Below are 24,174 nucleotides of genomic sequence, written 5' to 3'. Positions count from 1 at the left end.
GAAACAAATTTCAGTCCAACATCACAGTATAGAAAGCTCGATTAAATATTATATAGATATAGAGGGATCTTAATAAATTGTAAATTTAAAATTTTAAAATAATTGAATATAACTTTACATATATATTGAAGGTGGGGAGAAAAATATACTTGAAATAAGAATTATTGTAACTTATGTATTACGTATTTTTCCAGGTACGTAATTCTTGTCTATTACAGGTTCTTGTAGAAACATATGTAAACATCGTTCATTTTGTGCTAATGGATGTCCTGCTATTCTGAAATATTATAAATTTTAATTTCAACAATTTTATATATTATATATTAAATTTATATAATTTTTATATATTAAAATTGAAAAAAAATATATATATTAATTAATTATATTATATTAAAATATGCTTACTTATTAACAAAAGCTTCTAAACCTTTTCTTCGATCTTCAATAAAATCTTCTTCAAAAATACCATCATCTCCTCGAAATGGCATTTGACGTTTCCAAGCCTTTCCAGGTAATGGAGGCACTACTATCTATAAGTTTGTAGCAAATATTTTTTATTTATTTATAATATTGATATTTTTGATAAAAAAATTTTAGCATAATGAGTCAATGTTGCCAATATTAAATATACACATTTAAAAAAATTAATTTAATTTTTTACATATATTTTATTAACTAACCTTGCTATCTCTTTCTAATTCAGTTCTTAACCATTCAAAATCACTATATCTTCTTCTTACTGTGGAATCTTTTACTTTAAAAACTGGAAGATTTGTCTGAAATAAAAATTTATTTTTTTATAATTTATTTATATAACATTTAAAATATAATATAAAAATATATAATTCATAATTAATTTTTTTTTAAAATAATAAAATATTTATATCATTAATATAATATATAATATACAAATTAATATTATTTTAAATTAATTTAAATAATATTATAAAATATTATAATATTATAAATAATATAATGTAAATAAATTATATAAAAATTATTTTGTATAAAAAACTATTGCTTTAATTTTTTAAAATAATCCATAATAATAGACATTAATCTAAGGTTTATAACTTCAATAGTATATTTTTTTATATCTACCCAAATTATCATTAAAAGTAAGATAGCAGACACTGCCCATAATAGATTTGGTTAATATCTACAATAAAATTACTCCTTTCATTAATGTCATAATTATATATGAAATGAAAATATTTAAAAACATTTAAATTTTATTTTTGCAAATTTTTGTAAATTATCTAATAAAATGTAATAATATTGTAATATATAATATGTAATATTATAATATATATATATATTAAATACAATGCTAATTTTTTTTTACAAAAAATGATATATTATATATATAAGTAATTAATTTTTATTTATTATATTAATAAATAAGAATTAATTAATTAAATATTTTATTACATTACGTAAAAATACAATAAAGAGTTTATATATATTGATAAGAATATATAGTCTTATGTTGCATTTAAGCGGCAAAAAAAAAACTGACATTTAGAATAGAAAAATACCCAATAATATACAAAATTTATAATATTAGATAAAAATAAGTTTAAAATAAAAAGAATTTATCATTTACCCTCATGCGAACTTCATAATCAGTGTATCGTTTTTTGCCGACGCCGTGTGTGATTGGATTAATCACATCAATTTCAAGAAAATTTGCAGGCGCTGCATAAGCGTCATCCAGAGTCTGTTTTTTAACATTTAAACGACGTGTAGCGTCCACTGTCGTATCCGCCATACCTTTTAACTGTAAATTAATTAAACAGTTTAAATATCACCTAAAAAACAAATTCGATACAATGGATAATGAAAGTTCGTCAAATGACAGCGGTAAGAAACTTGACACAATTTATTCTCATGTGTTATGTCTATGGTTATGATATAAGAGAATGGAGATAGAGAGGAAACTTACAAATTAAATAAGATACGTATATTATGTCTATAAAATAATATTAAAACTACGTTTTTGTCAAATTTATATTTTTAATTGATTAAATTTTAATATAATCATCTTTCAGTAATAATATAATAATATTGCAAAATTACGCTAAATAAATTAAATATATAATTAAATATTCTAATAGTATGTAATAGTTACGGATATTATATAGATGTATTAATCGAAAGTTACATATTGACTCTAGTTATTATACGTTATATAAAATAAATGTTTTAAAAATATTTAAAAATTGATACATAAATATATCAATATTTTTTCTTATACATATAATTAATAAACAATAATAAAATAAGGTAAAAATGTTTTAGAATATAATATATTTTTAGAAAAATCCATCGCATAACCATAAAAACAATTAAAATGATCATTTTTGTATGTAGATATATATAATTTCAAAAATTCGATATGTATACAATTATGAAATTGTATAATAATACACATTTGATTATGGTTTATTCAAAATTTTAAATTTTAAAGAATAATAAAATACGAAGTTGTTTATATTAAATATGAAATATTTTTTCAATAATTATTGAATTGGAAATTGACAAAATTTATTCAATTAAAATAACTTATGATATTAAAGTATATTTATTGAGCATTAAAACATCATATTAAAACAATGATTTTTATTATTGTATAAAACAAATCTTATTACTCTTAACACAATTATATATATTGTCACATCTAACAAATTTTTCAGGTAATGATATATTTTGATATTTTATGATATACAAGTAATTAATAAATTAAGATAAAAATTTTAGTTTGTTTATACAATGAGATGTGAGACGTTTGCAGCTGGCGATAATCTGATATCATCTGAACGAGGAATAGGACGTTGACGGATATCACTATCTCCTGGCCATGCTCGACCAGGACTTCGTGGAGTCACGTTTGATCTAGCTACCGTATCGACTGCTAAACTCACGGTTGTAGGATCGTTAAAGCCGTTACTTTGAATCCTTCGTTGAGCAGCTATCGAAGCCCGCAAAGTTTTCCGTTTCTGCATTTCAAAAACCAAAAATCAAAAAATTGAACTAAATATAAACTAGATATTAAATATTTTAAACAATTGCATTCATTTCATTGCTTTAACTAATGCTATTGTATTCGTATTGCAATATATAAAAAATATTAAAAATTAATTATAAATAGTGATATTTTGTGCTTCTATGATAATAATGATAGCTTTTTGCAGTAGCATATTAAAATCTAGAAATTTTCTCTCAATTTTTGTATATATTTTTAAAAGAAAAGACTAAAAAGATATTATTAGTATCAGTATAATTATCAGTATAAAAAAGCCAACAGTATGATGCAATATAAAAAAAGCAATTTTGGTGTAGAATACGATAATTATTTTTTTTTTCATCGTAGCTTACACCTTTTTCATTAAAAGTTGAATCTCATTGCATTAACTAATTTATTTTTATTATTGAAGCTTGCAAAGCGATGAATATTTGTGCTTTGATCTATGTTCATCTGATAATCGTATTCTTTTTTGTTACTGAGATCTGTTAGAATTTCCTGCGTTGCTCCCCTAATTTGTCCTGGCTGCTTGCAATTTACTAATAAACATAGAATTCTGAGAAAAAGAACGAAAGATATCGAACACAAGAAAATCGGTTTCTGCTAAAAATTTAGTATATTCAAATTTTTCTTTACCTCAATTGCACCTCTCCATTTATCGGCTGCATGTCTTGCTAATTCCATCTTCTTTTGCTTACGAATCTGATGCTTTTTATACGCTACTTCGATAATAATTAGTCCGATGCCACCAATAATTCCAACACCAACTACTATAAACACTCCGGCCATATTTTTTAAGCCCAAAGTATTGGGAGCTTTTTCAAGTTGTTCGCATTGCTGTACATTACTTCGGAGAATCCAATGATTGTCGAGACTCTCCATAAAGCCACCTAAAAATATATTATATATTTAATAATAATTGAAAAAATTATTAATTAATATTTCTTTTTATTAACTTTAATATGTGATAATTTTTGTATCATAAATTTTTTATTATTTTAGGTAATAATTTATATTAATTCTTACTTTCGTGGAAGTCTAAAATAGCAAGAGTTACTGCATCTGCCCATAAAGAACCTTTTTGCAAACCAATCCCGTAGCCAGAACGACCAAATAATTCTCCAGCAGTTACTAATTCGCAATCTTGAGCAGCTTCGAATTCTAATCGAGAACTATCCCAGATAAAAGCCATAAGTTTCCTAGCATAATATAATTCTTAAAATTATATTCTCTTAGAATTGCTAATGATTTTATAGCAACCAGAATTTTTTTTTCTTTACCCAATTTTTATATCTCTAATAGCTTCTTCGGCAGTATCGTAATTGTTCGCTTCCATTGTACGATACATATTGGATAATTCGACTTGACGACGGAAATACATGTCTACAGCAGAACCTTTTACCGTGGCACATGTAAGATTCTCCATAGTATTTCTAAGCTATAAATATATGCTATAAATATATGCATGTGATATTTCGCAGGTAATGTAATATCTTTGTTACTTTAACTAAAATCAATATTAACATAGTAACAAAATAGCAATAACAATAATCAATAAATGTATATACATATATATAAAATATTATAAAAATAACTCGATAAAGAATTTAAAATTATAAATGTTAATAAAAAAAATATTATAAATATAATAAAAAAATACATATAAAATATATGCAGTATAATATTATTGTATTTATTATTATGAACATCATTATTAAAATAAATTGTAGAATTCTTTTTATTATTTTTCTTTCTGATATCAAAGATTATATCTAAAACAATACAATTAAATATTGAATATTGTCATGGAACTATTTGTATACGATTTAGTCAATTGCATTAGAATTTAAAAAAATTAATATTAATTTTGCTTTTATTAATTTTGTTCTTACTCGAGCATCGTTGATACCAGTTAATTTCGTTTTTGGCCGTTCCAACACAAGAAATGCAGCTAAATTGGCAGTGTAAGAAGCAACGATAATCATTGCAAAACCTGCCCATACCATGCCCAACACTCGAGCAGAAAAACTTCGTGGAGTACCTTAAATAAATAAAAATTAAATAATAATAATAATTAAATATTAAATAAATAAAGTTAAATAAAATTTTAAAAATCATGCTCATTTATAGAAATTATTTTTATACAACTTAATTTTTGCTTACAATCAATTTAATATTTATTTATAGTTATAAATATATTCTATAATATTCAATATTATAGAAATCAATATTATAAATTATAATTATATAAGTATTAAAAAAAGCTAATATAATAAATAAGTTTTCATTTTTTAAAATAATCATTTTCATAATTATACATAAATTCTTTTTTTTATTTGAATAGATTTTTTTAAAGGGAAAATAACGAACCTTCTCCAATTCCACTGTTAAGAAGAACTCCCCAAGCGAACCAAACAGCGCTAGATAAATTCAGAGCATCCTCTTCGGTACCGTCAGTGTTTGCTAGCTTGAACCTCCCGAAAGGCGAAAACCGGTCGAGGAGGTACAAAACTAGAGCCACTACGTGCACCGATACCATTACCAGTATCCATAGAGTATTGCTAAATGGTTGTAAGAACGACACTAAGGTTGATGATCTTGATGGCTAAAAATAAATATTTTTTTAATATTAGTAGTATATTTTATAGTTTTTTTATTAATCAATATAATATTAATTATTTACTCAAATAATTATTATTATGAAATATAATGTTAAATAATAAATAAATAATTATTTTTTTAATTCTTTAATTATTCTTTAATTTAAAATTAATTTTAATCATAATTAATTTAAAATTAATTATTAAAAAATATACCTTCTTTTCAAGAATAGTGATGCCTTGATATTTAAATGGTTTACTAAATTCGATGAACTCAGCACGTTCTGGATTAATTGTTAAAGGAGCAACAATCATATCTGCTCTTTCGTTTACCAGTTCTCCAATAAGTCCAGTCCATTCCTTTTTTCCTCCTACTAAAAAAAGGTATTTATAAATTAAATATAAATCATCTTTTCATATCAAACTTTATTTTCAAAAAAGTGAGATCTTATATGTTTTATATTTTATATCTCTTTATAATTGTTTTATCATAATTCTATTCTCACCTGAATTGTTTTTGATTATGTAATTGCCAAATTGTCCATCGGGAGATAAAGCCAAACTATAGGTAAAATTAATAGTCTTTGATAACTCTTTCAATAAATCCATGCAGTATCCTTTGCAGCAAAATGTTTTTGTAGCTGAAAATATTTCAATTAATGTCAATAATGAAAAAGATATATTATATATTGTGATATTTAGTATTCTTACTTTCACCATCGGTGACATTAAAATGAGGACATAAAATCTCTTCTGGAAGACATGATTCACTGAATGCGATTTCACGAACATAGACAAATGGTTTTTCTTCAATAGTGAGCACTTTGAGATGCGTAGGAATCATGAAACCCTCAGGTTTAGTTTGTAATCGGCCAGGCCATGTTATATTCGATTCGTTGACACTTAATATCATTTTTTCAGTACCATTCTACGATATGATACTGAATATCAATACTAAAGAAGCAAAAAGATATATTCACAAAATATTTAGATTTTAATATTTTAAAATATTAAATTATAAATTAAATTATATATATATATGAATTATATATCTATCATAAAGCATTATTACTTGTTATATTAAAAATTGTAAAAAATAATTCCTAAAAAAAAAATATTATTCATTTTTTAAATAATTAATAATATAAATTAATATTTAAATAATTGTCTAAAAAAATAATCATAAATATAAAAAAAAGTTGTTTTTATTATTTTATTATATTTATTTTTTTTTAATCTCACTGGATAAAAATATCGTCCAACGGAGACTTGATCACCATTCTCCTGAATATTAATTATGTCATATTCCGCAAAAATACGATCTCCATTATCATCAAACGCTACTTTGCCAGTAGAACCTGATAATATTTGTTTGCGGATGAATCTAAAATAGAATGAAATTTTATCATATAATATTAATTAATTTATATTAAAAAATTAAAAAAGAAAATAGTAGAAATAAACCATACTCAAACAAATTTTTGCCAGTTTCCCATATAGAGCCAGAATCTCCACAATTCTTCGGCGGTTCTGTAATTGATTTTGACTTGTTCATCTCTTGTAAAGCAGATGTAAGCACTATCCTGAAATATATAATGTGTTAAATTATAAAAATCAAATTTATAAAATTTGCCCAATTCAAAATAATAAAATTTAAAATATTAAATTTCTTTTATTTAAATAATTTTCAAATTATATAATAATATAATTAATTTTTCAAATTAAATAATTTTCATGAATATTCGAGATTATTTTTATATCATCCAATCGTGTGTTCATTAACTATTAATTATATGTATCTGAAATTGTTAGATTGTTTCACATAGAGGGACAGAGCAACGTTACTTGTACACACATATGTTCAAAGCATATTCATGTTTGCTGTACGAAATATCCATTGGAAGGATGTGCTAAGAGAGTATGTAATCCAGTGATCTGAAATCAATTGTACATTGCTGTGAAATCAAGATGCATGTTTCTTGTGCATTGCATGCAATTGTACAAATCTATATCAAAAGAAATCTAAAGAAGTGAGGAAAATATTTTCCTTGTTTGTTTTTTTTATAAAATATTATGAGATATCTATTAATTTATTTTAAGCCTTTCCATGCGTGTATTCTTCTGTTTCTGTTTCTGGGGAGAAGATTTTTTCAGTAGTAATACATGAAACTACGGACGGTAATATACATGCGTGGATGTCTATATATGATTAGAAAAGAACTGACAGGCTATCTTTGATGTGAGCCGTCTCATTCTCTGCATTAATTAATTTCAAGCCAAGAAGACCTTCCGGTGCATTCGGCGCATCTAAGGCTTGCTCTGTCACAATCCAAACATATCCTGCACCGGTCATATTCATTACTGCAGCGTCTTGAAAGATAACATTTGCATCCATTTTTCTATTAAAAAATAAACGGATTTTTTTTAAATAATTAACAAATAAAAACAAAATTTAGAAAAGATTAAAGAACAATATATTTGTTGCTAATGTTCATAAGATTATAAGTTTATAAGTTCATAAGATTATTTTGTATCATATGAGAATATAATATTAATTATATTAATATTTATTATAATTATTTTAAATAATTTATAAATCTTATTTTTCTCTCTTTCTAGATTAATATCATATAAATTTTAAATTGAAATAATTAATACTTACGAAGCATATAAAAGGTAAACTCTTGCTTGCGCGTTTTTCATCTCTATTAATTGTTGTGTGAAACTATCTAAACCAGGTTCGAATTCAATCACAGACTCTACCTTTTAAATAATTTAATAATTCAAAATTTTTATTAAAAACTTTCTATTTTAGATGGATATAATTTGATAATTTTATACGTACTTGAACCTTGATTTCAACATCATCCTCTAAATTTTGAGAAGTTGTCTGAAATCTTCCAAGTAATGCACGGCCATCTGTATCCGAACTATGAATGAAGATCACTTTCATATAATTGAAATGTTTCAATAGTTCAACCCAAACATCTGTTTGATGTGAGTATGGTGGTACTGTTCTTAAGAATGAAACATGAATATTCTAAAAGAATAAGTATTAAATTTATTTTCTATTTTATTGATTTGAAATATCCAGAATCATTGTAGTTCCTAATATAGTTCATGCATGGTATATAGATATTTAACGTAACAATACAATAATACCGATAATATAATACTAAAGTAATACTATTATAAGTAATCTTATTTGTATAGAACATTCTGGTGAATCGAAATTTAAGAGATATCTAAACATGTTATGTTAAAAAATAATTTAAAATCTATATATTTTTAATTATATTAAAATAATATTATACATATCATAAAAAATGTTTATTATATATTAAATATGTTTTAATATAATATAGAAATTTTAATTATATTTTTTTTCTAAAGAAATTTTATTTATGTCACTATTTAATTTTTAATAATTAATTGATATTTTCTTATATTTTCTTAACAAATATTTTTCTTTATTTTTCTTAACAAATATTTTTATTGATTTTCATAAAATAGAAATCTTTGTCAAATCTGTTAATTGACTCACTTTGTCAGAGAATGCTGAGTCTCTCGAAGATATACCTATAACGGGTATGTGATAAAATCCACTTGTATAAGAAACAGCAGCTGGTGACAGATCTCCTGTAAGGGGATGAGATACCACTACGGCATACACTTGTCTTTCTATCAAAGACTTACATACGCTTAAAGCTGTTTTAATTGGATTGGAATCCATTTCAATTATTGTGTGCTTATAAGTCACTCCTTTATTAACGTAATTTAAGTTGAAATTTAATTCCTGGAAACCAGGGAAAACGCGGAATTAATGATGATTAAATACTTAAAAATTTCCATTTCCATATAGATATAGATTTCTATATAGATTTGTGACTATATTTGATGTTTCATTAGATAAAATAATTAAATCTCATGTTGAATTTAAACTTAACTACTTTGTATTATAAAGGGGAAGTTATATTAAAAAATTATGAAAATTTAATTAAGTTGATTTAAATTTTAATAAAATATCAAAATGAAACAATCAGTATATATTTTAAATTATTGAATTTAATTTAAGAAAATTTAAAAATTTTTCTTTTCATATTACTTACATTTAATGTTTGCTCGAAACATTTTTTACTCTTATTATTAGAGAAAACACCGCCAATCATAAACAAGGTGGGATTGTTTAATTGTTGATTCGCGATGATATTATATATTTCATCATTTAAAATAATCAAAGAAATGAATAATGCGATACTTTCGTATTTCATTATTAAAAATTGACCTACAATAAAATATAGAAATGAATTTTATCTATTAATTAAAGTATAAATAAAAAAAACTATATAAAATTATATATGTATGTAATGAATCATGAAAATAGTACATATTCAAGTACATATTCTTTTGAAATAATTATTTTTAAAAACGTTTTGTTAAAGATCAAATCTGAACGTACCAGATCAGTGCAGAATTCTCGATTGTTCACGTAATATTTGGGGATATATAGATTGGCTGATGATTCATTTGTTAACCGTTCACGCCCTTATCTAAATACACGATGAACAGATCCAGTGTTAACGATGAGCGCAAAAGTAGATCTGAGAGACAGAAGTTGGAGATTCATTGATCCGTTCGGATGCTGCGCACAGACTTCGTCCCCACTATTATAATATTAGGATGTTTTCCTAATTCATTTTTCAGTCAATCTTTCCAATCTTTTCAAAGCATATATTTTCTTCGTTATTTTAATTTTATTATTTATTTTTTATTTATAAAATCAATCAATTTGATTCAAATTTACATTTAATCTTCCAAGTTTACTCATTGTTATAAACTTGATTAGTAATAAATATAAAATATATTTGTAGATCTTATTCTTAAATATTCTGAAATTTTATTTTTTTAATTTTTAATAAAAATTGTTTAATTTAGCTTTTTATTTTTTTATATTATATTGCTTTCTCATTGTGGTATTAATATAACATAAATTTTATTAAATTGAAAAAGTAAAGAATGAATAAGAAATAATGCAAATTTTTTTTTTTTTGATAATGATATGTAAAAAATATATATAAATGTAAAACAATTATATAATATGTAAAATATAATAATATGTAAAATTAAATAACAATTCAGTTCTAATATAGTCTTTTTTCTTTCAGTCTTCGATACAAAGGAAGAAGAGGAGAAATAGTTAGCAAAATTTAAAAGATTATCTTAATTATCATAACAACTGGTAACATCTCCTTCGAATCAATATTTTTTTAACGATTAGTATCGATCGACAACCTCTGTTTTTCGTAAGATGTTCGAATAATTGAAACTGCAAAAGAATAAAAAACACGTGATTTGGATGAATCGAAGGTCATTCTGCAAAAATTATAGGGTGGAAGCCTGCTGAATGGAATTACAAGTTGGAAACCAAGAAAAGGAAAAGTAGGTCGACTAGTAGGACAATAAACCGATAGGCTCTGCATTGTTTCCAAGCCACGTGGTGGTGATTACACCGTGAAATGCCAGTGCGTCAATTGTGGCCACATATCGATCCCGTAAGTTTCCATTCGGTGGCGACCTCTTCTGCGTGCGCACCCTTTTCATTTCGGTTATTTACCAAGCACCCTTAGACCGAGTCAGGAGAACTTTGGAGAACGTGCAAATGGTGAGAAGGAAATCGAGGAAGCATAGATAACAAGAAAATTAAATCGGGTAGACCGATAAGGTGCGCGTAACTAGAACCAAGAAGCTTACAGATTTGAAGAGTAACGACACAAAAATAGAGCATTTTGATTGACATTTAATAAGACGGATAGAGAAAAATATAGAAAACGTAGTGAAGAACACATAAATAGAGATATAGAACATTAGTGAAACAAAAGTTCCGTTTTTCAAAAAAAGAAAAAAAATAGAAGAAGATAGTATAATAAGTGAAAGAAGACAGTTTGCCAGCTAAAGCAAACGAAGGGGAAGAAAAGTAACATAACTCCAATGTATTACGGTCCCCCTCGCGTAAACGAAATTACAGAAATATGTCGTTACCACGAGAATGGTGCCTGCAGGATTCGGTTGAACGTGACGCTGTCGCACCGACGACAGCGTCGCAGGAGATGGTCGGCACGACTGTCATCGACGAAAATATGAATCAACAAAATCAACTGGGTTCCCTTTTGTCTATACATTCAGCGCCTGTCTTCGATTTGAGTACAGGTATGCCATCGCCTAAGAGACCAGCTTCTTTAGCCGTCCAGGCGACAGCAACTTCGACGCCAGTTGTACCACCGCATCTTCAAAGTCCAGAGACGATAGAGGACGAAGATAACGACAATCTCTTGACTATATCGAGTCTCACGGCTAGACCGTTGATTGCCAAATCTCGAGAACTTCGATCAACTAAAAACTCTAGTACGAAAAAGAAGAAACCTAAAAAAAGCGAAACGAAAAAAAAATCAAGAAATATTACATACGTTCCATTAGATGGTGGTTACGGTTGGATTATCGTATTCGGGGCGTTTTTCGTTCAGTTTTGGGTGACTGGACTTATGAAATCTTATGGAGTGCTGTATGTTGAGGTGATGGAAACGTTTAAGGATTCCTCAGCGTCTGTTGCTTCCTGGATACCAGCTATTTTATCTTGTCTTTGTCTCGCACTTGGTAAGTAATTTTTTAAGAATTTCAACTCAGGTATAAGTTGATTCTTAAGATTCTTTTCTAATATTTCTCATGATATTTCAAAAGAATATTGTATTTTTATAAACCATAATATGAAAATAATAAAAATAAATGTTTACAAATTTTTGAAAATATATTTGTAATATATTGATAAATATATTGATAAATATATTTAGATTAATAAAAAATTTATTAAACGAAGATCCTTTTTTTTAAAAGGATAAATAGTTGTTGAAATATGTAACAGTAACATACATGTGTTTCATTTATATTTTGAAAATTAACATACAAATACTTCAAATACAGCTCCAGTGACGAGTATGTTGTGTCAGAAATACAGTTGTCGGGCTGTCGTTTTCGTCGGTGGATTGTTTTGCGCTTTAGGATTAACAATAAGTTATTTTGCCACGAGCTTGATACATCTCTTTTTTACATTCGGTGTTTTGACAGGTTTGTTTAAGATTAATAATTTTATCAAATTCTTATCATATATTTCCATCTATAATCAATTGAGAAGATATAGTGATGTTATAAAATATCGTATCATAAGTAGTACTGATTGATGATATTCCTCTATTTTTCCTAAAATCATTTAAATCATCATTGAAATACTTTTATTTTAACTATATCGCTATGTCTCTCTAGTTATACATACACCTATTAACTTACGTCATTCGATTACGTAACAAACTGCAGATTCAATAGAATAAGAAAAAGATATATATGTATATTTATAATAATAATAATAATATTTTAATATTTAAATTGCGAATATTTGAACATAAATATTTTTAGAATAATATTTATTATGAATATAACAATTTTAGGAATTGGTGGTGGTCTCTCGACAACACCAGGTATTATCCTCGTTTCTCAATATTTCGACAAGCATCGTGCCCTAGCAAATGGTATATGTGTATCTGGTACAGCGGCTGGTAGTTTCGTGTTTCCACTTTTAATCAAGATTCTAGTGGATAATTTTGGTTTTCACGGTACTATTCTCCTACTTGGTGGTTGCATGTTACACGTGTGCGTGAGTGCAACTCTATATCGGCCTTTAGAGAATAACTACGCGCCGGAAGATTTGAAGATACCAGAGAAAGAGGAAAAGGTCGAATATACAAAGGAATTAGAATCAGCAAAACAACAAAAGTTAGATTTAATATTCGCTAACGATTCGACTGCAAAGCATAATCTGTTGAACGAATTATTTCATCAGAACAGTGTGGTGACGGTCGAACTGACAGACAGCGATGAAGAGAAGGACGTGATGGGTGAAGGTCTCCAGATGAAACCAATCTCGAAAATACGTAGTTCAAGTATATTGCATAGTGTCGAAGATTTGTCGACCGATTCTACGTGTGTATACAAGGCCAGATCATCGTTAAGATCACTAAAGTCGTCGATTACGGTGGTATGTCCAGAACGAACTTCAATTCCTCAAAACGAAGCACAACTGCCGGAGGAAAAGAAAACATTAATGCAGAGAATAACACAATATATCGATTTATCTCTATTAAAAAATCCTCAATTCATCATGATGTGCTTTTCCGTTAGTCTGATGTCAACTGGAAGTCCATATATGCTTTATTATCTTCCGGCATATGTGCATGCTGCTGGTTACACAAAGTCAGAAGCTGGATACTTGGTAGCTATTTCCGCCGCGCTTGATTTATGCGGAAGATTAGGACTTGGATGGCTTTCAGATTTAAAGCTTTTTGATCGACGGAAAGGATATATCGGAAGGTATTATAAAAATATATATTTTTCTTTATTATTATAATAAAAATATTCTATGTTTATTTTTGATAGTGTTGTGGGTGCTGGTGTAGCAGTACTGGCAATTCCAATGGCCCATTCTTTCTATGTGTTGGCATGTTCCGTAGGCATGTATGGATTATGCTTAGGCTGTTGGTTTCTTTTGGTTCCCGTCCTTCTTGCAGACCAATACGGAACTGATAAAATATCTTCTACTTACGGTCTTGTTAGGATGTTCCAGAGCGTCGGAGCAATTTCTATTCCGCCTTTAGCAGGTATGACATTATCTTATTATAATAAATTTAAAATATATTAAATATTGATTACAGGTAAATAAAAAAAATAATATAATAAAGATAAAAGTGCTTATTCGATATTAATTTACAAAATATTGTCTTAACTATTTAAAATGTAAACAGTGATAATAATATTAATATTCAAATAATTTCAGGATATCTACGTGATGTAACCGGAAGTTACTCCGTATGTTTCCTATGCATGGGCACATGCATGGTTATGGGAGGTCTACCTCTACTTCTGATTTTTAACGAAGTATCGAATTCATCGAAGATGACTGTTAATAATGTCAAGAACAGTAATTGTCAAGGAGAAGCGATTGCAAAAAAATAAAGATATTTTGCGAATGTGATTGAATGTGTAATAGAAATCTAATAAATCACCACATTTGTCGCTACAATTATTCCACTATGATGTATTAATTGGTTCAGTGTATTCGAAACGTTTACATAAAATACCTCGTTTGCTGCAGGTAAGGGTAATTTTTGTAAGTTTTTATAAATGCACATCTCTCTTATTTTATTGGTAAATGACATTTTCATTTACATTCAAAGTAAAAACGAAGAACAAACATTCTTATACATATACATATATACACGATATAAAGAATTACTTTAAAAAAAATTGATTTATATTTGTAATTTGTCTTATATATCACATTAACACTATGTACATTATATTTACATGTTACATTATGATTATTTGTAGAGAATGAAGAATTGCGGCAGATCCTGCGATGAAAGAAATAATCTTAGTAGGAAATACATATTTTTCATACAAACAGATGTAATTAAACACAGTGATCTTTAATAAAAATTGTATTCTTTTCATTAATGTAATATTATTTTTTCTACTTTGGAAGATAATTCAACATTCAAATTAATACTCAAAAAACTTTAAAAATCTCAAAATGGCTATAAAAAAAATATATATCTTTTATCACAAATTATATATAATTTTATTAATAAATCTATCTATAATATATATCATATATATATTATATACATTATGTATATCTTATATACATATATATATATATTTCTGTTAATAAAAATTATATATAATTTATATAAATTAATGCTATCAATTTGCATAACATTATATAATACTATCTTAATCTTTTAGATTGCATAATAGATAGTATTTCAAATACAATTCAATACCTATATAAAATGATTATGTTTTACTAAAACTGGATACTAGTATTTCTTAGAGTAAGAAATATGTCACAATGAAGAAAAATTATGTTGGTTTCCAAGCCACAACTCTCATTTTGTTATTTAATTCTTGTAATATTAAAGAACATGTAAGCTGTTTTTCTGGTGATAAACTATTAATTCCTTCCATTTCATCATCATCATCTCCTATTCCATTATTACTTCCACTCTTTCCTTTACCTTTTCCCTTTCGTTTCTTTTTTTTATTTAATTGTCTGCAATCTATATCACTAGCAGCATCTGTTGCTTTTCTAATCTATGATAATTAAAATTTTGTATAATCATTCTGATATATACTTATATAATTAAATAAATAATATCTTACTTTAGCACTCTTTTTTGACTGTTTATCATATTCTAAAGCATCATAATAATTTGGTTTTTCACGTTTGATTCGATTAGTTCGTCTTGTTTTCATTACCCCATTATCAGGACTAGGAGGACTTTTTATTGAATTTCGTCTTGCATTGAAAAATGAATGTCCACATGGACATGCTTTGCAAGCTACAGGGACCTTGATAAATAAATGTAATTAATATAAAAAAAAAATATAAAATAATAAATATAATATAATATAAAAATATATTATGCATTATATAAATAATATATATAATTTATGTATATTCTAAATAGAGATCTAATATTTTCTTGTATATATTATTAAAAATTAATATAATTATTCAAAGCTTACATTTAAAGAAATCATAAATTAATCAATTATATTTAATTTTAAAGATAATATATATATATTTTGATAATAATAGTAAAATTTATGATTCACAAAATATGACTTTATTCTCTCTTTGTTGAATTTTTCCAAATTCATTCAAAAAAATTTAATACAATTAATGTAATTAAATACAGCTATAAAATATTAAAAATAAAATTAATATAAAGTATATCATATAAATATAAATAATCATAATATGATTACCTGTTGTTCACATTTAGGGCAACCTTTACTAATTGTTTTAGTTTTTGCCATATTACGAAAAAATATTTAATTAAGATTAGGTTATTTACAATTTAAATATGACTAGGAATTTATAACGTTAAAGTATATTGTCAAATAATGACATCACAGCACAAAAATAACTTTTATATCGATAAGGGTGCATTTTAAGAGCATTCACTATAACATTAAATATTTTTTTGTTGCTCTTAGCATTACGCTAATAAGTAATGACAGCCGTGATATATAAAAGAAACACAATATAAAATATTTTATAATCCCATTGATAGATGGCGGTAAAAGTCAATTAAGAGAATGGACCAATCGCGACCAATGCATAATTCAGTTTTGTGAAGATATTTTGTGTTTTTATTTTAATTAATTTACATATAAGGTTGTAATATTAATATAAGGTTTGTAATATTAATAACAAATGATAATTTATGATTTTATAAACTATAAAATCTTCTATTTAATTATAGTTTTTCTTTATTTTTCAAATATAAATGTTACTGTATTTTCTAATAAATGAAACGATAAATAAACATTGAAAATTATAATAAATATATTTTTAATAATTACAATCAACAAATAATTGATTGTAATTACGACAAACATTAACATTTAACATCAGGTGAAAGTTTATTTTTTAGCATTACACGTAAATCAATAGATTTTTATATCTATGTATATATTACTAGAAAAAATTTAACTTAAATTGTCTTAGATTATAATCTTTCTAATAAATATCTTAAATATATCTTATCATTCTTAAAAGAATTTCAATTCTAATTTTTTGATTTCTCAAGTAAATTGATTGTCTAATTTAAAACATTATTACATGAAGATAACTTATTTTAATATATCTTATAGCTAAAATTAGGTTAAAATTTCTTGATATTATTTTAAGATATTATTTTATTATATTTTAAACATGTTTTTTTTAAGTATTTCGAATATTTTAAATTTTAATATCAAAAAAGCATGTCAATTTTTAAAAATCTGTTTTTATTATATTATAATAAATATATATTTTTTAAATATTATACTCATTGAATAATGAATTGAAATATTCTTAATTAATTTGAATTTTATTTTATATTTATGAAAATCAAAAATAATAAAAAAGTTAAATTAATTGTTTTTTTATAAGATATATTATTTTTATCAAAAGAATTTTTTTCAACTTAATTTTATTATCTTTTTTTTTTTTAAATTTTCAATTAAATTAGGAATAATCTTTTTATTTAATATAATATATATTGTTTGAAAAATTATTTTTTATACAAAATAAAGTGAAAAATAAACAATAATTTTCTAAATTAATCTTCTTATCTTTTATATTTATTCTATTAAATATCTTTTAAGTATTTTCTAATTTTTGTCCTATAATGTCAAAAGATATTCAATTACAATATTCTAATCTTGTTTGGTTAATTGATAATTGATAATTTCATATATTTATTTTATGCATAATAAATAATTCTTTTGAGATTTTATTTAAATCATTTATTATATTAATATTATAATTTAATATGTTAAATTCATAATTAATTTTGTAAATTTTAATAAATATACTGATTTAATAATTTTTAAATGAAAAATAATATAAACAAGTTTCTTTCAGATAATAAAAATTGATGAATATTTTATTATTGATGTTAGCAAAAAAATTGTTTTAGAAATTATTTATATATTAATTACAAGAATATTATCAATTTAGTTTTTCCTTTATGATCATTTCTCAATTATATGTTACTAACATAATTATATTATCCTGTGAAAATAACATCAGATATTTTTTGTTATATTTTTTTATATTATATACTTTTATATTATCTATTATATATTTCAATACTTATCTTTTGATTTTCTTGTTCTAATTAATTATTCATAATCAATAATTAATTTTTCATAATCATAATTTTTATCTTTTTATTAAACATGAAACAAAAAATATTGTTACACAATTGATTATTTTGATGTCATGTCTGATTTTGTTTTTGATTTCTAAAATTCAAAATCTTCATATATAATATGATTTCTTCCAATGATTTACAATTTATAATTATAATTTTAAATTTTTTTCTCTTAAATTGTCTCAATATTGGAATTGTATTAATCATTGTGCTTAAATTATTAAAGTCACTGACATTTGATTTTTACATTAAAATCCAGATATGTTATCAGATATGTCCGCATATTCTCCACTATCTGTTACAGAATATAAAGTTTTGTCTAATTTTGAACATTGAATTTGTTTTGAAAATTCAACTTTAATTTCTTCATTAGTATTAGTCCCAGTATTTATAACATTAAAACATTTATCTTTCAATATTTTTTTTTTGCATTTTTTTTCATTTTTTTCATTGTCAATAAACGATTGATTACATTGAAGATTTTTTTGCATTTTTTGCATTTTGATTATATTTTCATATATCATATTACTATCATATATCTCAGAACAATTTTGAATATCTTCTTCTTTATTAATTCTAATTTCTGGAATTTCTAATTTTAAAATATTATCATCGTAATTATTTTTTTTTGGGAATCTATGATCACATTTTTTTGTTCTATCTTTTTCACATTCAGTAGCCATCAAATGTGACGTCCATTCAAGGTCATTCTTAGAAGTATGCTTTATGTTTTCATTGCACGTATAACATTTCTTAGAATCTCGATTTCTTCGTTTTTTTGCAATTGAATGTTGTGAAGTGCAATCTTTAATTTTATTTTGTATGCATGTATTTTGTATTTCGTTTTTCGATGCATTCAAGGTTTTTTTACAAATACATGAATATGTTTTTCGATCGTAAGTATTTGCATTATTAATTTTTATAATTTTTAAATAAGGACTATCACAATGATGACATATTAGTTTTAGATTTTGTTTAGAAATAATCGAATTTTTTATTTTCATACATTTTTCTAATCTGTTTCGTTTCTCGAATTGTTTTTTAGCTTTTTGCATGCAAGCACACAGTTTTAATTTTGTCCAATTGTAAATTTTTTTTTGCTTTGAATATTTTTCTGGATGTGGAGTACAAAATTCTAACTCTTTCACGGCAGAAATTAATCTTTGGGAATTATTTCTGCAATAAATATTTTCGCAATCTTGACATAATATGTGATTTGATAGATTTACGCCTTTTAATAAGTTTGCAAAATTAGAAAAATGTTTCATACATGAAAGTATATAATTTTGTAATATACAATTGCAACAGACAGTATTAAGATTTCCTTGATTTACAAAAAATGAATCTTGTACTTGCTCAGTTTTTTCTTTTTGAATTGTATTAGTTTGCACAGCTTCATTTATAACTTTTATTGGTATAGTTTGAACTTCTTTTTTGTTATTTGTTTTAATTTTTAAATCATTTGAATGTATATTTGGCGAAAATTGTTTTTCATCTACATTTATTTTAATATTTTTTTTTTTATTTTTATTAGATATGATTTCTTGAGGTTTAAGAGCAGTTTTATTTAATTCAGTTTTATTAAATTCAGTATTTTCAATTTTTATTTTTTCTCTATGCTTTTTCTGATTAGATATTAATTTTGAATTCTTATCTAAAATTAACTGATTAGTATTTTTTTTTTCTTCTTTTTTAATTTCTTCCGTATTATTTTTTAATATTTTAAATTCTTTGTTTGAAATTGGCGGATGATTTGATTTATTTCGTTCTTCTTGAAGAGAATCTTTTTTATTATCAATGTGATCTTTATTAAACTGTTCATTGAGTTCTATTTCTGCTTCATCATCTCCGTCATATGTATTTGCCTTTCGAGTAGAACAAATGTTTTTGGCGCGAGAATATTGTGCTCGTGGATATTTGATGCACTGACTTGTTGTCAGAGACTTACATTTCCATGGATCAGGAATTCCTTGTGTAAAATGTAAACCTGTGTCAGTCCATATTTTATCAGTGGCAAAATATCTGACACAGGAAGATATCAAATTTTTTTGCAATATATATTTTTCTATTGTATTACAAAAACCTTTACACGCTAGATATTCTTTCCAAGTATCAGGTATACCTCGACGTATATTGCAATAATTTTTTTCTATATTTTCATTTTGTTGTGGACAAGACGAAAACACTATTAATGGACAAGTTTTTAATAGTCTTGGTGAAGAAAATGGTCCACGCACTATCTCTTGTATATCAAGATGTTTATCTTTTTGAAGTTTTTTTGAAGATATCCATTCTTGAGTCCAACCAGTACAGATATTAAAATTACTATCTGGACACATTAGCAATTCAAATCTTTCATAGACTTATTTAAAAACATTATCAAAATTACGAAATCATAGTTATATTTTATGGAATAGCTTTTTTGTAATATTCTTTAACTTTTTTATAAAATAAGAAAATAATGTAGTATATATATATATATATATATATATATAGTTTATGGATAATTCATTATCTAAAATGTCATTTCTAAAATTTCATTTAATACAGAATATAATATTGATTTTATATATAAACAAATTGCAGTGATTTTTAAAATATTAAAATTATCTATTTACAAATACTTATTATAATGTTAACTTTATTATTATTATTATTAAAAAAATTAAAGAGAATAATCTGATTTTTTAATTTTATAAAAAAATAATAACAAATCCTTTCATATTATTATTTATTCCCAGATTGAAGCAAGACTACCATTTTTGAACATTACCAACATTTAAATCGTACACTTCAAGGCAATATCGATTGCTTAGTGAAGTATATATAACGAACAGATTGCTTCAAGTTACTCAATGTTAACTCAAAAATAAACACAATGTCTTTACTGCAATCATTGTCTTCAGGACTTAACAAAACTTCGAAATTAATATCTCGAAGTGTCCCAGCTGTATTTTATCATCCAAATGTAAGTGTTTACTATTTCATGTTAGAATATTGACAATTTTGACAAATATATTGCGTTTATTTTAAGCAATCAATATATATATATACATACATACATAAAGTTTGACCTTAATTTATAATCTTGATTGGTTTTATTTTAAAAAATAAATTTTTCTAAATATAATAGTCAATATTTCATATTAGTTTTGTAAAAAATTTTAGGTTATTATTGATGATATAACAAACTTATTATTATTTCATTATTAATTGAAAATATTTACAATTTTGAAATAAAACATGAAAGTTATTTTTTTTTATATTATAATATTTCATTATTTTCTAGGTGATAGATCATTATGAAAATCCAAGAAATGTAGGTTCTTTGGATAAAAATGATTCTCAGGTTGGTACAGGTATCGTAGGAGCCCCAGCCTGTGGAGATGTAATGAAACTTCAAGTTAAAATTAATGAGAAAGGAAAGATTATTGATGCTAAATTTAAAACTTTTGGTTGTGGTTCTGCTATTGCTTCAAGTTCCTTAGCCACAGAATGGGTTAAAGGAAAAACTGTAAGTAATATTATATGCTCATAAATTTTTTATATAGAACAAAAAAAAAGAATTATTATAATTTATATTATAGATTGATGAAGCACTGGCTCTTAAGAATGGTGATATTGCTAAAGAATTGTGCTTACCACCTGTCAAGTTACATTGTTCAAGTAAGTAATATTTATCATTATTTAAATATCTTTTTCATAAGCTGTAAAATATGAGTAGAAAGATTTTATAAAGATTTTTTTTTAAAAATATAATATAATAATAATAATAATAATAATAATAATAATAATAATAATAATAATAATATAATATATAATAATTTATATCAATATTGAAGTATTTATGTTGATGAAGAATTTATTACTCAATATTAACTATTTATATTGAATATTAAATATATTTATAATATTGATTAAAGATACACTATTTATTTTCTTTCTTTTATATATTATAGTGCTCGCAGAAGATGCAATTAAGGCTGCTTTGTCAGATTATAATATAAAACAGAAACAAAAATTGAAAAATAATGATAATAAGAATAAAAATGAAACATGATTCTCATATATTTCAAATGATAGTAAAAAATATTAGAATTATATATCTTATTTTTTGTTTTTTCACTTGTTTGTTCACTAATTTTTACATATAACAATATTCATAAATTATGTGTTGTGATTAGAATGAAAAAGTGTATATTAAATTATATATAAAATTTAATTAAAATTAATATTAATGTAGTACTTACATATATTCTTTCATTTTTTCAAAAATAAATATATTTAATTAAACAATTAAAGCTTTTTTTCAATTAATAAACTTAAGTATCAGTACTGTTTTTAACCAAGTTATCATTTGTTATCATAATTAAGTTATCATATCAGTTTTCATTGAATTATTTCATAAAATATCAATTTTATTCCTGTATTAAATTTATATTTAAATTTTTTGCTTTAAAATAATCAATTTTTAAATTTCAAAAGTTATAAATTATCAACGGGAAGTATTTCAGATCACAATCAAAATTTATTAGAGTATAAACAATAAAGCAGTATGTCATTGTGATAAATATTTTTATTGACACAAATGCACATTGTAAATGAACTATTTTAATGGCAATTTAAGTTGTTGACAAAAACATTTCTATTTGTACTTGTTTTTGTATGAATTTATTACGCTATCAACAACGATGTAATAACGTAATCGATGAAGAAAGAAGCGGATAAGGATAGATACGTTTTATCAATTTAATTCTTATATTTAATTTAATAAATATATGATAGACAAAATTAAAAATTTAATCATTTCATGCAATATTATATGTGAAAAAAATAAATATATTATTCAAATCATATTTTTCAATGAATAAAGGTATTAATTAAAATTTTCAATAATTCAATCCCGTTGAATATATCCTTTGATATTTCTGTAAAAATAATTTCATTCATACATGATATTAACATAGAACAAGAAACATAACATGAAAGCATTTAGATTTCCTCATAGTCGTGATATCCGATTAAATATTTACTCACATTTCTATATCTTTATCCATATATGGATGTATGGAATTACATACATTCATAGCGAGTAATTTCCTAGAATAAGATTTCGATTCAAATAATTAAAAGAATTTAAAAAGTTAAGTTGGATCAGTAACTTGTACATTCCTCTTATAACTATCATCAGAACGCCAATTGATGCTTAATAAGAACGAATATAAACTGAGTCATATGTAGTTAGTGCCAATTGTGCATTTCAAGTTAATTCGCGAACAACAATTAGTTCGTTAATTCGTAATTACATTGCCTATAGTTTTTTATAACTATTTAGGAGCCCAACATTTTTGATTAAGAAATTGCTTTCTAATTTTGAAAATTAAATATCATTTTTTCTGTTATTCTATTATAAATCAATCGATTTTACTATATTAAATAAAGTCAATGAAAATCACTTGTAATTTATAATAATGCATTATATATGCATACTATAAAATATATAATTATATATTATAATATAATTATACGTGTTCATATAAGAAATATAATATGTATATATTTTCGAGATGTTTCGACATGCTTATCAGAATTTTATAGATTTAATATAAATCTACGTTTTATGATGGACATATCAAAATATCAATATACATATACTATCAGGAATATGTTCTATGTATATAAAGTATGATAAAAATGAAGTGCGTACCTTTATGTACTTGAAAAAAATAGAGCATCC

At 24.3% G+C, this 24,174-nt stretch overlaps 6 protein-coding genes and 2 long non-coding RNA genes across 18 annotated transcripts; 3 read left to right on the top strand and 5 right to left on the bottom strand.

Moving 5' to 3' along the window:
• Positions 1 to 155: 155 nt before the first annotated feature.
• LOC107993891 (sorting nexin-12) lies at positions 156 to 2,217 on the bottom strand. The gene is made up of 4 exons (XM_062072346.1): positions 1,607 to 2,217; positions 681 to 776; positions 406 to 530; positions 156 to 277 (listed from the first exon to the last, which is right to left on the bottom strand). The coding sequence occupies exons 1-4, from the start codon at positions 1,769 to 1,771 to the stop codon at positions 172 to 174; spliced, it is 492 nt and encodes a 163-aa protein (XP_061928330.1). The 5' UTR covers positions 1,772 to 2,217; the 3' UTR covers positions 156 to 171.
• On the top strand, positions 1,676 to 4,707 carry LOC133665777 (uncharacterized). The gene is made up of 2 exons (XR_009829062.1): positions 1,676 to 2,286; positions 2,374 to 4,707. It is a non-coding gene; the product is annotated as an uncharacterized LOC133665777 (long non-coding RNA).
• Positions 2,566 to 9,896, bottom strand: LOC107992915 (glutamate [NMDA] receptor subunit 1). Of its 4 annotated transcripts, none has more exons than XM_062072340.1 (16): positions 9,735 to 9,896; positions 9,170 to 9,421; positions 8,471 to 8,665; positions 8,288 to 8,388; positions 7,851 to 8,024; positions 7,095 to 7,208; positions 6,868 to 7,009; positions 6,337 to 6,553; positions 6,132 to 6,266; positions 5,842 to 5,999; positions 5,396 to 5,630; positions 4,918 to 5,066; positions 4,306 to 4,463; positions 4,052 to 4,224; positions 3,662 to 3,915; positions 2,566 to 3,581 (listed from the first exon to the last, which is right to left on the bottom strand). In XM_062072340.1, the coding sequence occupies exons 1-16, from the start codon at positions 9,894 to 9,896 to the stop codon at positions 3,537 to 3,539; spliced, it is 2,664 nt and encodes an 887-aa protein (XP_061928324.1). In that variant the 3' UTR covers positions 2,566 to 3,536. The 4 variants fall into 4 exon arrangements, with proteins under 4 accessions (XP_061928324.1, XP_061928325.1, XP_061928322.1 ...); XM_062072341.1 differs by having other exon boundaries at positions 2,566 to 3,564; XM_062072338.1 differs by having other exon boundaries at positions 2,566 to 2,999.
• On the top strand, positions 7,950 to 15,179 carry LOC107993875 (monocarboxylate transporter 12). 7 transcript variants are annotated; one of them, XR_009829058.1, is made up of 9 exons: positions 8,485 to 8,622; positions 10,791 to 10,928; positions 11,014 to 11,177; positions 11,244 to 12,276; positions 12,601 to 12,744; positions 13,122 to 14,040; positions 14,107 to 14,327; positions 14,504 to 14,821; positions 15,058 to 15,179. XR_009829058.1 is itself a non-coding variant. In XM_062072343.1 (6 exons), exons 2-6 carry the CDS (start codon positions 11,655 to 11,657, stop codon positions 14,680 to 14,682), a joined length of 2,085 nt encoding a protein of 694 aa, XP_061928327.1. In that variant the 5' UTR covers positions 10,328 to 10,705; positions 10,791 to 11,654; the 3' UTR covers positions 14,683 to 15,179. The 7 variants fall into 7 exon arrangements, 1 of the variants encoding a protein (XP_061928327.1); XR_009829060.1 differs by lacking the exon at positions 8,485 to 8,622 and adding an exon at positions 10,466 to 10,705 and having other exon boundaries at positions 10,791 to 10,864; XR_009829059.1 differs by lacking the exon at positions 8,485 to 8,622 and adding an exon at positions 10,466 to 10,705.
• On the bottom strand, positions 14,842 to 16,669 carry LOC107993878 (UPF0547 protein C16orf87). 2 transcript variants are annotated; one of them, XM_062072347.1, is made up of 4 exons: positions 16,501 to 16,669; positions 16,258 to 16,430; positions 15,892 to 16,080; positions 14,842 to 15,822 (listed from the first exon to the last, which is right to left on the bottom strand). In XM_062072347.1, the coding sequence occupies exons 2-4, from the start codon at positions 16,270 to 16,272 to the stop codon at positions 15,592 to 15,594; spliced, it is 435 nt and encodes a 144-aa protein (XP_061928331.1). In that variant the 5' UTR covers positions 16,273 to 16,430; positions 16,501 to 16,669; the 3' UTR covers positions 14,842 to 15,591. The 2 variants fall into 2 exon arrangements, with proteins under 2 accessions (XP_061928331.1, XP_016906028.1); XM_017050539.3 differs by lacking the exon at positions 16,258 to 16,430 and having other exon boundaries at positions 16,501 to 16,641.
• A 121-nt stretch (positions 16,670 to 16,790) lies between these two features.
• Positions 16,791 to 22,733, top strand: LOC107993877 (iron-sulfur cluster assembly scaffold protein IscU). Its single transcript, XM_017050538.3, has 5 exons — positions 16,791 to 16,931; positions 21,179 to 21,405; positions 21,727 to 21,951; positions 22,025 to 22,103; positions 22,397 to 22,733. Exons 2-5 carry the CDS (start codon positions 21,316 to 21,318, stop codon positions 22,495 to 22,497), a joined length of 495 nt encoding a protein of 164 aa, XP_016906027.1. The 5' UTR covers positions 16,791 to 16,931; positions 21,179 to 21,315; the 3' UTR covers positions 22,498 to 22,733.
• On the bottom strand, positions 18,136 to 21,180 carry LOC133665775 (putative autophagy-related protein 11). The gene has a single exon (XM_062072342.1). It carries the CDS (start codon positions 20,774 to 20,776, stop codon positions 18,686 to 18,688), a length of 2,091 nt encoding a protein of 696 aa, XP_061928326.1. The 5' UTR covers positions 20,777 to 21,180; the 3' UTR covers positions 18,136 to 18,685.
• On the bottom strand, positions 22,397 to 23,765 carry LOC133665778 (uncharacterized). The gene is made up of 2 exons (XR_009829063.1): positions 23,475 to 23,765; positions 22,397 to 23,365 (listed from the first exon to the last, which is right to left on the bottom strand). It is a non-coding gene; the product is annotated as an uncharacterized LOC133665778 (long non-coding RNA).
• Between the last annotated feature and the right edge of the window lie 409 nt (positions 23,766 to 24,174).

Source organism: Apis cerana, linkage group LG3, assembly GCF_029169275.1.
Source record: "Apis cerana isolate GH-2021 linkage group LG3, AcerK_1.0, whole genome shotgun sequence".
In the NCBI taxonomy this organism is placed as follows: domain Eukaryota; kingdom Metazoa; phylum Arthropoda; class Insecta; order Hymenoptera; family Apidae; genus Apis; species Apis cerana.
The sequence above is the reverse complement of the archived record's forward strand: the minus strand, read 5'-3'. Positions and strand labels throughout refer to the sequence as shown.

Coding starts and splice junctions, on each gene's coding strand:
- LOC107993891 (XM_062072346.1), bottom strand. CDS start 1,771: ATGGCGGATACGACAGTGGACGCTACACGTCGTTTAAATGTTAAAAAA. Junction 777..1,606: donor ATTATGAAGTTCGCATGAGG/GTAAATGATAAA, acceptor TTTTTATTTCAG/ACAAATCTTCCAGTTTTTAA. Junction 531..680: donor AATTAGAAAGAGATAGCAAG/GTTAGTTAATAA, acceptor ACAAACTTATAG/ATAGTAGTGCCTCCATTACC.
- LOC107992915 (XM_062072338.1), bottom strand. CDS start 9,896: ATGAAATACGAAAGTATCGCATTATTCATTTCTTTGATTATTTTAAAT. Junction 7,209..7,850: donor GCTCACATCAAAGATAGCCT/GTCAGTTCTTTT, acceptor TATATATTTCAG/GATAGTGCTTACATCTGCTT. Junction 3,000..3,661: donor AATGGAGAGGTGCAATTGAG/GTAAAGAAAAAT, acceptor TTTGAAATGCAG/AAACGGAAAACTTTGCGGGC.
- LOC107993875 (XM_062072343.1), top strand. CDS start 11,655: ATGTCGTTACCACGAGAATGGTGCCTGCAGGATTCGGTTGAACGTGAC. Junction 12,277..12,600: donor TTGTCTTTGTCTCGCACTTG/GTAAGTAATTTT, acceptor CTTCAAATACAG/CTCCAGTGACGAGTATGTTG. Junction 12,745..13,121: donor TACATTCGGTGTTTTGACAG/GTTTGTTTAAGA, acceptor TAACAATTTTAG/GAATTGGTGGTGGTCTCTCG.
- LOC107993878 (XM_017050539.3), bottom strand. CDS start 16,551: ATGGCAAAAACTAAAACAATTAGTAAAGGTTGCCCTAAATGTGAACAA. Junction 16,081..16,500: donor GCCCTAAATGTGAACAACAG/GTAATCATATTA, acceptor TTATTTATCAAG/GTCCCTGTAGCTTGCAAAGC. Junction 15,823..15,891: donor AGTCAAAAAAGAGTGCTAAA/GTAAGATATTAT, acceptor TAATTATCATAG/ATTAGAAAAGCAACAGATGC.
- LOC133665775 (XM_062072342.1), bottom strand. CDS start 20,776: ATGTGTCCAGATAGTAATTTTAATATCTGTACTGGTTGGACTCAAGAA.
- LOC107993877 (XM_017050538.3), top strand. CDS start 21,316: ATGTCTTTACTGCAATCATTGTCTTCAGGACTTAACAAAACTTCGAAA. Junction 21,952..22,024: donor AATGGGTTAAAGGAAAAACT/GTAAGTAATATT, acceptor TTTATATTATAG/ATTGATGAAGCACTGGCTCT. Junction 22,104..22,396: donor TGTCAAGTTACATTGTTCAA/GTAAGTAATATT, acceptor TATATATTATAG/TGCTCGCAGAAGATGCAATT.